This window comes from Solanum tuberosum, unplaced genomic scaffold, assembly GCF_000226075.1.
Source record: "Solanum tuberosum cultivar DM 1-3 516 R44 unplaced genomic scaffold, SolTub_3.0 scf00002, whole genome shotgun sequence".
NCBI classification, from domain to species: Eukaryota; Viridiplantae; Streptophyta; class Magnoliopsida; order Solanales; family Solanaceae; genus Solanum; species Solanum tuberosum.
The window spans coordinates 537,202-550,694 of record NW_006238928.1 but is presented as its reverse complement, the minus strand read 5'-3'; the positions used below and the strand labels follow the sequence as shown (position 1 = coordinate 550,694).

Sequence of the window (13,493 nt, the reverse complement as noted above, 5' to 3'; positions counted from 1 at the left end):
ACCCCACGGCCAGAGGAACCAACAGTAATAGGTGGGGTGGTGTAATTTGGAGGGGGGTTGAAGCAGTCGTTTAGCACAAAAGGGTCATATTAGCAAATTTTTCCATTTGTTGCACAATTTTCAAATTGAGAATAACCAGATAGCCCTCCATTATCTAGACAATATAGTACAAACATTTGAAAGCCCAAAAGCAGAGTTAGAAAAGACAATTTAGAACTCAAGACACCTCAACAGGGAGTGGGCAAAATATGTTTGGGAAGAAGTGAGAAAGAGAAAAGAAAGAAACCGAGGGGAATAATGCTGGAAAAGGTCTCGATAGCCATCATATACGAGCAACATACGAATTGGCCTGAGTCACATATCTCACCCACCGATAAGGATTATATGTCTTTGACTTCTTTGCGATTTGTAGATATTTCACCTACAAGAAACAACCAGAAATCAGGTTAGAGGTATATGAACAATATCCACAAACCCCAATCCATAACTTATGGAGAAGAGAAAATATACACCAGTTGTTTATTTATTCATTTTTACTAGATGTGTGGGGTTGTCCGCCTCATGTTTGGAACCTCTAAAAGTTTGGTTCATTATTGGTTTGAGTTGAACTGACACGGTTTAACACATTACATTAGATATTAAATATATGTCCCTCTTCCCTCTCCCTCATTGGCACATTCTCTGTCCCAAACCATTCTCTTCCCCTTTAGACAAGCCTTAATTATCACAAAGGGCCTCGATCATCACCTCCCTCGAACAAAATTATTTGATGTGGCTACTTCACACCTCTCTCCAGTTCAATCCCTTCAAATGGGAACACACATCTGCTGAAGAGATGAGGTAGCAAAATTGATGAAACAACTAGTTTGAGGAAATTTTCGTGCAGCTCCACCTCTGTGGTCTTTCAGTAGGCTGTTGTCCAAAAGGATCTCATTCTAAAAATTACTTGTCCAGAAAAATTATCAATGATTCATTGCATTTAATGTTATCTTTTTGTACGCAGGAGGAGAGAAAAGGATCAAACAGAAATTCTTCGGAAAACCAAAACCAAATCAAATTGGTATATAATGAACAAAACAAATTTTAACACCCCTACTAGGTGGGATGCCATTTTTCTTGTTCTTATGACAAGGAATCTGACTTCACAACTGTTTACCTGCAGCCTTGAAGGATTATACATTGGGATTGTGAAGGTCATGCTCACTGGTCCAGCTTCCTTGGTGATATTTCCTGTATTAGGAACATATCAGAATTACAATAACCAAGTCATGTTGTATCTAAGGTAACAGAACTGCAGGATACATTGCTGGGATAACAAGTGAGATTGACATATTCTTCCTACCATGTGACTCTTGCGAAAATGTTAGCTTGGCACGTAATGTATGGTCTGATCCACCGACAACCTGTTTCAAATTGCAGATCAGTAATTATTTTAAAGAAGTCTTAGATAACAAGTCAACCTAGAATAGGTAAGAAAAATCGCTTGAAAACGAGATAGATACATTACCTTCTTCAAACTCCACTCAAGCCTCTTATTGGATTCCTTAAAATCAGTTGTTTGACCAACTGTTCCAGGTTCCAACTCAAAGCTTACTCTACAAATTTAGTGAGGGTAGACAAAATCAGTTACCAGTTTGGTGCACCTTCAACATAATAAATACTCCAAAGATAAGAAAGCAATGAACTTCGCAAGATAAATTTAAGAGTCATAAATACTTCATCAACCATAAAGATTGGAAAGAATTGGGAGTTGTTTGTATCTGTTAATTAATGCTACTATTCGAATTGCTAAAAGAGAAGTACAGTGTCGCATCAGAACCGAATTGCTTCTTAATAAATAAAAAGATGTCCACTTTCTCTCACACAAACAGGCAATAACTCACACAGAAACTTTCACCTAGCTTTCTCCCTCAAAAAGCACAATTAGTTAGAAAGTACCAGAGTGCCTAGTTGATGATGAGAATCCCACAAAAAAAAAAATGCCAGGAGATGTAAAAGTAAAATCCATGAAGACGCTCTGGAGCAGAAGTAAAAGTAAAGACTACCTGCTTGTATATGTAGGCAGCGGCATTTGTACCAAGATTGTATTTGCAGTAATGTCCGAAGGAAATTCAGCACGGATCTTCAAGATAACTTCTGCCTAATAGAGGAAAAGAAGTCCGAGTTATCAACATACTTGTAAAACTACAATATAAAAAGAAAAAAGAAGTTGCAGAAAGTGTGTACTATTACTCTGTTCTTTGACACAACAAACATGCAGACACCTACTTAAACCACAATTAGCTACAACAAATTTAGTTTTCAAATGGGAAGTAAACAGTGTCTACCTTAAGTGATCCAGCTTCTTCAATCAAAGTATTAATACGAAAGGGAGGCTTGAATTCCTGGGTTATCCGGTAATTCATGACAGGAAATTCACCATCCGGTGGAACCTAATAAAGCAATATGATTTGCATCAGATCTCCCAGAGAAACAATCTTTCAAGAGATAGATCACAAAAACATAATAAATCTATGAATGACATGCTTTCTCTAACAGCACTCACCAGAGTCAAGGTCCTGTCCACATCAAAACTATCAAGTTGCACAGATTCATGGAAATTGCAATCATCCAGTACTACTGCTCCAGACCCAGCCGAACCTCCATAATCTGTTGGAACAAATGTGATGCCATCACTTTTTATGTAGTACCAAATGCACCACATGGAGAAGTGGACCAAAAACGATGCAATTCAGAGGCAACAAAACTCTCAGATTGCAAGTGAATCATCATTAAGCGGAGAAATGCAGGTGTCCATTAGTGACTAATTACCATAACCTGATCTCCCACCGGCCCTTCCAATTCCCAGATCCTCATTCAGAGCTAATTTGATTTCTGGATTACCAGTAAGATAGCTCTTCATTTGAATGGTCCCATCAATTTCAGAAGTCAATATATATCCCTGCATTTGTCATAATGATAAGATATATGTACTAAAGGAAGGATAGGGTAGAAGAAACCACACATTTTACAACTATAAAAAATATATTTAATTGGAAGCGTACTTAACAAAAAATAACTTACTAAAACCGAATGAGATTAAACCATTTAAATAATCAGTGTCAGGAAGAGAATATATTTTAGTGCCTGAGAGTCGAGAGATGTTTGGTTCACAAAAATAAAAATCTAACCATCCCTAATAATATCTTCTCATAGGAAAACAATACCAAAGGCATAAAGAGGTTTTGCTTCAACCACTCAACATTTATTTCCTGTGTATTTATTAGTTTCACTTTTCATGTAGCGAGTCAAGACATACTTTTTCATCCCAGCATATTGCTGCAACAGGAAAGTAAGACGATCAAAATTTCAGAATCAAAGCAGAAAACTCACACTTGAGCTGAAAGTAATGCTTATTTTTTCAATTATATCCACGAAAATCTCCTCCCTCTTTCTCCCCCCAGGTTCATTTGCCACAACAGATTTAGTAATTGCTGTCCCTGGCATTCTTTTGGATCCTTGCTGCATTTAACAAAGTCAATGGCATAAACGAAGGTATCAACTGTAAATCAAACGAAAAATGAAGAACATTAAGATCTGTTCTGGTCCTTTAAAAGCAACACTTCCAAGTTAATATAAAATACCATGAACATGGCTGCAGGACCAAGGGGTGGCAAGCGGCCAGCATCAATCATAATTGGCTCATTAAATATGTAAGACTTTAAGATTTCTGTCGACGTCGTTTGCACATAACCAAAATCCTGTCAAGAAAGGAGAACACCAAAGAAAAACATAAGAATATAATCTCAACTTTATAAAGATGATCTAGATAACTCGGGATTTTCTGTGAGTGCATAATAATTCATGGAAATCAACGGAAAAATAAGGTTAAGGTTGTTGAGAGATGCCTAATGGAGCCAAAGAAATCAAACCCTGCAGAGTACCCAAAATAAAATTAAAAAATCAGTTGAAGGAAACCATAACTTGCACTGTTTCAGAGACAAGTCATATTTGCATGAGTATATTGTCGAATATATAAAATATAGAGTGAATTTACCGCCAAACTATAAATATGACTATTTTAAAGACAATATATAAAATGACTATTTAAAAGACAATACTTTAAAGGGTTTACGTAGAAATATATGATTGTTGTAGATAAAATTACACGGTTAAGAAAAATCTATGACAATACAGTGTGAATTTGAGGATGAACTTTTATAATAATTATTGTGGTGCTATGATAATATTTTGAAACCTACGATTGTATGGAATTAGATTTTTATGAAGTAGTTCTTAACTGTTCAATCTTCACTTTTCAAGAAATAAAAAACTTGAATTCATTGGCATCAATTTTGAAACTCAAATTGCCCCTGATAGATGGGCAGAGGGTGTGATTCCTTGAAGACTATCCGAGAGACTATACATGATCATGAAAATATGCATAAGGCATGTGGCTTACAACAACTTCATCAAGAAGCTCATACACGAGCACAAAATTTTTCCGCAATGAGTCTTCATTTAGAACACCGAGGTAATCTTTGATTACACGTGCAATCCTCTGGAGAAGCTCCAACACTAGAGAAGGCGACAAATTTGTCCTAGATGTTGCTACAAAAAGCAGACCAACTACCTTCACATGAAAGTAGTTCACACCATCCACATTCTGCATGAAAAGGAAACAAAGAAAAGAACACTATTAGTATCTCTTTCCATAGTTGCAGTTTGCAAAACCAAATGCTTCATATAGAAGGGTTATGCATAGTAAACAAAACAATGATCACTGACAGATCCCATTTAAAAATTATCTGTCAGTTGAAAACTTTTCAAGCTGGCATATGTGGGAAGCCTAGAACTGATCAACTCTGTACTTGTGTGTACAAAAGTAAAGAGTGTTGCAAGCTATTGGTGACCTTAGACATACAGGTGCAAAAATTGAAAAGGGACAAATACTCATGACAGATAAAAGTTGATTAGACAGGGTGGGACTGCAAAGGCTGCAGTAGAACGGAGCATCAGAGATTAGCTATTTACGAGCAGCTTGCCCAAAAGGACACTCCTTGATGAAGACAATTAACACCTTCTGTTCTGCCAAGCAATTGTATCCCAAGGGGATTACAGGGAACAGAAGAAAATTTCTATTAAGTATAGCACTTAATAGTCTTGAGCCTTGAGGTGCATAGGACAGTTTACATACATGAATCTTCAAGTTGCATGGTTGTGGACATTAGCAACAAGGTTTTTCTCTTCATGTTCACCTTAAAGAGAACAATTTAAAGTAAGGTTGAAAGAGAGAGAAATCAAATACAGACAGAGATTGAGGTACCACCAGAACCATCACCGGGAAATAGCTCTAATCAATAACATAGTAGTTTTAAACTACATGAAATAAGAAAGTTAATTTAATTATTAGGATTCTTTATTGTGATGAAGTAATCACTTGTTCCAATATTCACTGTCCTCATCAAAAGTAAAAAATCATTAAAATTCATGTCAAAAGAGGATAGGAAGGATCCATATAAACCAATTATTCAACAATAGCCTCTTTTCTTCTTCTTTTTATGAGAGTCACTTGTTGGACGGCAATCATGACACATTCCTATTATTCCCTTGACTTCCATCAATGACATAATTATTATGAACATATCTGGTGATATACTTAGTGATTCTCTCAACTTTAAGAGTATATTCAATTTCTCTTCCTCTAGACAAGTTAGCAATTTCAGGTGCAATAAAAATAAGTTCTCCTAAGATGCTATGTTCAACTATGCTCACCCACCTCTACTAGATTGAGACTGCAACTAATCAATAAACATAAGAAAAAATTGGACTTTAACATGACATGATGTGGATAATGGAATTTCGTCCTTCGGTTGAGTCAGGGAAAGCCTGACATGCTAGAGAATGGGATTTAGAATGGTTTATTGAGAACCTCCCTTCACTCGTCTTACTACTTCTGAACTGTTCAGCGTGCACTTGGAGTCAAATGTCTTTCAACAACATTATTTAGGTAGACTGTTCAATGAAGCTCCTCCTTAAAAATCTTAAGAGGGAATTCATCTATTAATGAAGATCGAGTGAGATGAATAATATGCAACGACCCTCTGGTACTTGGAAATTTCTTTCAGATATAAATGACTGACAAGGAAGTGGTGGTAAGTTTCCAAGTTGTTCGATTTTTTTCAACAAAAAAATATGGAAATTGCATCTATTACACAAGAAAAGAATACCTACAAATACAGGAGGTGCTTCCTCTCCGCCATCTTCTTTCCAAAACTTTACTTTCCGGAAGAAGATCTCTGCACTTCCTTTCAGTACATCACCCCGATCTGCTTTTACGTAAATGTTAAAGGAAACTCATCAGATTCAGCCTCATTTTTATTGCAGAGGAGAAAAAAGAGAAATTAAGGACAGTGATTCCAAAAGATAAAGGTGAATGGATGATCCACATGAATCGTTCATCTCAACGAAAATGAATATAGAGAAAGAACTCATGTGTGCAGTTATCTTAGTTACAGAACACCACCTCCTTGTCTCATGCCCTAACTTTCCTTTAGAAAAGAAGGTAACTGCTGGTTAACTGCTTCGTAGTTTTTCCAATGAACACATCACAAGCAATAAAACAGTAAACCCTGCTCAACAGGCATTGTTACCTTCACAACAATGAAGACCCAAAAATAATAACATAATCAAACACCCATCATGCACTTTGGAACATTTGAACTCCCTTCCCTTTCCTACTCCCCAACCCCACCCTCACTCCCACCTAACTTCACTCCTAACAAAGATACTATTCAGGAATCCAGCTATAAATAAACCTGACATCTTAAGCTCAAAGTATAGCGAATATATTAATCAGTAACTTCATTTGCTAAATATCTTATAATTTGACAAATATAACTTAACTCGATTAAGCTCAGTTTCCATTGACCTGCTACTTTAACAAACTGCCAAACTCTCCACTATATAGCACATCATGAAACTAAATTCACAATTATCCGGTCAATTCAGAATACACTAAGCCCTAGAGAAAATGTAATGACATCGGATTTGACAGTTCATAACTCTAAAAACCAAAAGAACAGTTAATATTCCCCTAAAAATCAGAGCGATCAACTAATTTAAGCTCGTTGGCTACAAATTCGATCACAACCAATTGTTCTAAAGTTGTATCATCCAGATCAACGAACTGAAACTTGATTCAAACCACAGGAAGTAAAAATAAGCAAATTTCAATCCGTAGCGCTACGAATTGGAAGAATCAATGGAGCGAAAATCAGAAGGTGATAATGTTTGTACCGGAATGAGATCTGAAACAATATACATAGTAAAATGATAGTAAAAACGAAAACTCACAGTCGCGGAAGACGATGCTATCGCCTCTCTGAGAAAGCACAAAGAACTGAGAAATCATGGTTGCTATTTCGCTGAGATGGAGTTTTTGGCTTCTCCTGATACTTGTCTTGGTTTACTCTCACGTTTTACCTATGATTTTTTTCTTCCTCTGATTTTCTCTTTGCCCCTTCGCTCTCTCTCTCTCTCTTTTTTTCTCAATATTTTTATTTTTACATGAAAAAACCGTGGTCACTCATGTGAATGCAGTTTGATTCTGAAGAAACAAAATGTGACAAGTATAAATGAATAGAGTTTTATATATTTAATTATTATATATAGTGAAATATTATTATAAAAACATCTGTAATTTGAATTTGTTACTTTGGCAAATGATAAGGAATTAAGCGCAAAATTTGAAACTAACTTATATAGTTGATCGGTAATATTGAGATTTTTCTTGCTTATTATCTCATGTACTTAATTTTCCAATATTTATATTCTTTGAATCATGATCAAATATCAAAAGAACAAAATGAAATCTCTCTTCTTCTTTTAACGGTTAACATGGAGTTTCATGACTTATTGTTCAATATTCTAATTATTTGTATTTTAATACAAGGAACCATAATATATACAAAAATAATTACATATAGCATCTTATAGAAGAAAATGTACAAAATATAATACAATTTTGTATTAGAAAATATAGTAATTTCCTTCTTAAAAGTCATTTCCTTTTTATATATTGTCAATTTGTCATCAAGGGGAAGAACTAAAACAAACTTTTTTGTTGTTTTGCATAGTTACCAAGATATTATATTACCTTAAATGATGTGAGTACAAGCATAACATATGATAAATAAATAAACAAACTCTAACAAACCTTGTTAACATTTCAAATCACATATTTCCACAAAACACTAACCAAGACTTAAAAGTGTATATACATAATATACACCTACTATATAATAGCCATCGTCGTTAAGATCCTTTTTAAAGCCCATTTATCTTCACCCAAATCTTCGGCCCAACATCACATTACTTCCAAAGCCCAAATCCCTTTTTTCCACAACGGCCTTTAAAGCCCGTTTAAGTTGTCCAATATCTTTTTCTCCACCATTTGCCTTGCCCAACACCACCACCAACTCCGCCTTGGTCCGCCCCCCGACCGTGGCCATCTCTGCCTTGATCACCCGTCCTTGAACTGATCGAATTGCAGACGATAAGTCCCGGTTCAGACTCGGTCTGTCCTCACAACAAATCGTAGCTTTGATGGTTCGTTCTTCATTAATATTGTCACAATAATTTATAATAACTACATCATTTTCACTAGGTATGAATAAAGATGACAACTCTAGTTGTTGTGCAACGTTCTTCCTTAGTTCCTTTAGTTGAGTGACTGCTTCTGTTAACACTCTTGGCTTGTCCTTCTGCATTATTTATGATATACACATATATACAAAAATATGAGCATTGGAATAATTATATACAGTAGTAATATACATCAACATATGCAACCACAAAATAACAACATATGCCTAGTGTAATTCCACAACCGAATTTTGGAAGGACAGCGTTGTCAGGTGTGTATGTGGTCTTATCCTTACCTTATAAAGATAGAGATAATATTGTTTTTGATACACTCTCGACTCAAGTAAGCATAGTATGTAGTTTAAGAAACAAATAGAAACTTTTAAATCTTGTGATCTTAAATTAAAGATATGTGTAATCTTTTAATTTTAGTAGTCTTAAATTTGTCATGTAAGATGTTCAAACTTGAAAACTTACTAAATACAAAACAAGACTCTCTTTTTTGAAATAGACTTAAAAAAAAAGAAATAAGACACTTAAATTAGGACTGAGAAAGTACATTGGATGACATAAATGGTCCCTCATGTTATGCATGCATTTGTACTTTTGTTTCAATGTTGTTTGTGTATAGTCATGGGCGGACCCACATGGTGTCCTCCGGATGCTCGAGCACCCATTAACCTCGTTTCGGAATATATATGTGAGTAGAAATTAAGAGGTATTTATATAAAATTAACACAAAGCACCCAATGACCAAATGATCTCACTTGTCCATTGGCTCTTGGGTGGGTGCTTAAAGTTCTTTTTGTGTTGTTGAATCCGAGTTCGAATCTCACTTTTAACATTTTTTTTATTTTTTTTTATATTTTTGACTTGAGCACCTACAACCTTAAAATACTAGATCCTCCACTGTGTATAATCCCTTTTGTTCTGCATGAAACTGGAACAACATATTTTTATTCAACAAAATTCTAATTTTATTCCATAAGCAAAGTAACATAAAATTCATTTACTTACTAACTAATTTGAATACACTACAATATCTATCAGTTGAACACTCTTCGTTGAAAAATAATAATACTATATATATAACATATTACTATAAGTACCAAATATGCAAATCCATGAACACCCTTCACGAAATTTATGACTAGCAACGTACGAGTGATGCATGATGATGAGAAGATGATAGAAAACATACTTTAGGGAGATAAGGAAAGAGTTTCTTGAGAGTATGAAGATGAGAATTGATTCTTTCTCTACGTTTACGTTCAGCCACAGCATGTGTTACAGCTGCATCTTTTGATTTACTTTTCTTTGTTGTATTTGATTTTTCATTCTTCTGATGATCAACAAGCTGCAAAAAACCATTACATCCTTGTAATGAAGATAACATTTTTATTTTTATTTTCACTTTGAGAGAGAGGGAAGAAAAAATCTTTCCATAAAAAAGTAGCAAATTTTTTGGGAATTTAAAGAGGAGAGATATAATTATAAAGATATTATTATTTATTTAATGTTGCTATGAATGAAAATCAGAAAATGGATACGGAAGAAAGATTTGGGGTGATGACATATATATATATATATATATATATATATAATAAAAATAAGTTTTGTTTATGTTTCAATTTATTTGTCTCATTTTGACTTGATATAGCTGGAGTTGAAGAAAGTAGAGAAGATTCTTTAATCTTATGATATCAAACTAAAAATACATAAAATATATCAAAAAAGTTGCGATTTTATTTAAAACGTTAAGTAAGACCAACAAATTGAAATAAAAGAGCGGAAAAACGTAGGGGTGTGCGATAACCAAACCGACCAATAAACTGAACCGAAAGAAATGTTATTGGGTGATTGCTATTGGGTTAACGGGTTTTTAATGGTTTTAAAATTATTGGGTTATCGTTTTGGTATTGGTTTCTAGTATTGGGTAAACCGATAACCCATTTAAGATAGTAGTAAGTTACTACTATATCCTTCATAAATATTAATAATTTAACATAACTACACACTATATCAATACTCTACACTACGGTCTACACACTTCACACAATCATAGTACTTCTACTTCACATCAGAAATTCCATATTATGTTTTGGTTGTAACATGTTATTGTAGCTTTCATACTACATCTACTCTTATTGATGCAATTTTTCATTGTATTTCTTGTTTCACTATATCAAAGCATTTGCAGGTGATGTACTTGTCTCACTGTATCGTGTCAAATTGTTAGAGAAGTACGGAATCAATATTTATTTTATGAACATTTTCTTATAAAATAAACTGAAAACCGAACCATTAATAACCAAAAACCAATAAATTAAATTGATAATACATAAAATCGAACTGAACCGACACTGGAAAAAAAGAGAAAGAGAGGAGTGATGATGAAATTGTAAGGATATTATGGAACATAGAAATAGACTAGGCTTAAGAGTGTACTGACTTTTTACCGTTGGCGGTTAAAAGGTAAATTATGGAATGAGACACATTTTCAGATTGATAACCTCACTTCATCACATCTCTCTTTCTCTGTTGGTCATTTTTTGAATTTTGTGAGAGAAAAAAAAATTACTATCAACGATTATTTTTCGTTTCGGCGATTTATAAAAAAAAACAATTTATTTTTAAAATAAAGAAAAAATTTATGTACATTATAATTTCATCAGACTTCATCTAATATGATTATATAAGTATGTTGTTATTGTGTATATTTTCAAAAATACTCTAAATGTAAAAACTGGCTTGACATAGTATAAGTCATTATATCGATAATAATATTAGTCGAAACCTCTTTATATATAACAACATTTTATTTTTACAAGGCTAGAAAGTCATTTTAAAAGGATAGTATAGGCCATAGGGGATAAGTAATATTTTTACCCCTTTCTAATTAATTACACATTTATATGCATTCAAAAGATTATATATTGTCAAATTATGTAATAACACCTTTTATGGATCCTTCAAAACATTCATTAATTTTCATAATTAAGAAATAAAATATCATGATTTTTAAATTAATGACACTCAAATTAACTATCCAATGATGTAACCCTAGCAAGTCTCATGTTTCTCATGTTACATTACAGTACTGAGTCCGAAAAAAGAATTAAATCATAAGAATTTACTGTATGCGGTTTTATTATTTATGCAAGAAACTATTTTCACGATTCAAATCTGTGATCACAACTTTGTCGTCCCTTCAATCCTCTTTAATTAATTATACACATTTAATTCCTCAAGTCTCCATAATTCCAGTATTTAATGCAAGAAAATATTTATCTATAACACTCCAAAATATTCACAAGACCAATCTATAGACTAGAGAGAATGTACCTTTGAACATTTATTATTTTTATAGGGGAAAATGCATAAGTATCCCTAGCCTATGTCCAAAATCCCTGAGACACACCTAACATTTACTAAGGTCCTATTACCCCCCTAATTTATTTTTTAATTAATTTTCTACCCCTTTTCGGCATACGTGGCACTATCCTTGAAAAAATTGTCAACACGCGTTGGACCCACAAGATAGTGCCACATAGACCGAAAAGGGATAGAAAATTATATATAAAATAAGTTCGGGGGTAATAGGACTTTAGTAAAGGTTAGGTGTGTCTTAGGAATTTTTGGCATAGACTGGGGGTACTTATGCATTTCCCTTTTTATAAAAATAAAAACAACACAATAATGATTTAATATATTGTGAAAATGATTATTATTACAATTAATATATGAAAAGGAGAGATCAAGAATGAACATATATACAGAGAGGGGACTACTGAAAATATGCTAATCAGATTGATACTGAACAGTACTTTTACCACTGCAAATTGAAAGCAAAATCAAATATTCCTATTCTTATTAATATTCTTATTAATATTAGCCTCAAAGAAAAAATTATTTATTAATTATATATTTTGGAGTGTTGTTTTATTATGCAGTGTTCAGCGGATCAGACTCTCATTGTCTGTTTTATTTTTATTTTTTTGATTTAAGTTAATATCATATGTATACACACACTGAAATTTGTTATACGTATTATACGTGTAATTTAACCGATATATGTTTAACGTAAATATACGGATGGTGTAAAGATATTTGAAAAATTACATAAATACACAACTTGAGATATTATAATCTCTAAAATTCCCTAGCATTTAAAAAATTTACAGATTTCCTCTCTCGGATACATTCCTTTCATTAAGTAATGCCTCATTTGCAATGCATCGGACAACCAAGGAATATATCCAAAAGCGATTTTTGTAATTGGGGAAACTTTCGGAATATGATCGATGTAAATAGCCCTCAAATGTATGTGATTTCTGTAAAATGCCCTTTTTTTGCACCCTATCTATTTCAACTTGTGGTCGACCTAATTTTTCCGGTTAGTAATCACACTTGTGATAATATATTATTTGTACTTATCTTTTAAATGATCTGATATGTAGAAATTTTCTTACAATAACAAAAGATAAATTTAATCTGATAAATATTAAACTTATTAGGTATAACTGTATATTTTAGGTTATGAGCTTATCATATTTGACTTATTGTGAATAGTTATCGATTGTAACTTGTAAGTCAACTTAACCTGCTAGCCATAATTGCATTCTTTGCGCGTAGATGGTTTGTTATAGAGAATTACTTGTTATGAATCGACTTAATCTGATAGTATAAAAAATTATATACTATGAATATTAGAATATATATATATACATTCATATAGTACTAAACAAACATACGTAGAGTAAAATTCGAGACCATAAAATCTCAGACAGAGTGTAACACTGCAAAAATATTCAGTTTTGGCACATTACTTGAAACAGGATTTGTGGGTCCACACATGACACACCCCA

The 13,493-nt window shown here is 33.3% G+C and overlaps 2 protein-coding genes across 3 annotated transcripts; both read right to left on the bottom strand.

Annotated features, from left to right (window-relative positions):
* Positions 1 to 69: 69 nt before the first annotated feature.
* Positions 70 to 7,512, bottom strand: LOC102581462 (AP-4 complex subunit mu). 2 transcript variants are annotated; one of them, XM_006338006.2, is made up of 13 exons: positions 7,336 to 7,512; positions 6,214 to 6,308; positions 4,442 to 4,645; positions 3,624 to 3,740; positions 3,373 to 3,501; positions 2,812 to 2,941; positions 2,546 to 2,649; positions 2,328 to 2,432; positions 2,046 to 2,140; positions 1,508 to 1,595; positions 1,343 to 1,403; positions 1,157 to 1,230; positions 70 to 421 (listed from the first exon to the last, which is right to left on the bottom strand). In XM_006338006.2, exons 1-13 carry the CDS (start codon positions 7,391 to 7,393, stop codon positions 323 to 325), a joined length of 1,359 nt encoding a protein of 452 aa, XP_006338068.1. In that variant the 5' UTR covers positions 7,394 to 7,512; the 3' UTR covers positions 70 to 322. The 2 variants fall into 2 exon arrangements, with proteins under 2 accessions (XP_006338068.1, XP_006338069.1); XM_006338007.2 differs by having other exon boundaries at positions 2,818 to 2,941.
* Positions 7,513 to 8,138: 626 nt separating this feature from the next.
* LOC102605892 (putative transcription factor bHLH107) lies at positions 8,139 to 10,100 on the bottom strand. Its single transcript, XM_006338071.2, has 2 exons — positions 9,827 to 10,100; positions 8,139 to 8,744 (listed from the first exon to the last, which is right to left on the bottom strand). The coding sequence occupies exons 1-2, from the start codon at positions 10,019 to 10,021 to the stop codon at positions 8,325 to 8,327; spliced, it is 615 nt and encodes a 204-aa protein (XP_006338133.1). The 5' UTR covers positions 10,022 to 10,100; the 3' UTR covers positions 8,139 to 8,324.
* Positions 10,101 to 13,493: the final 3,393 nt, after the last annotated feature.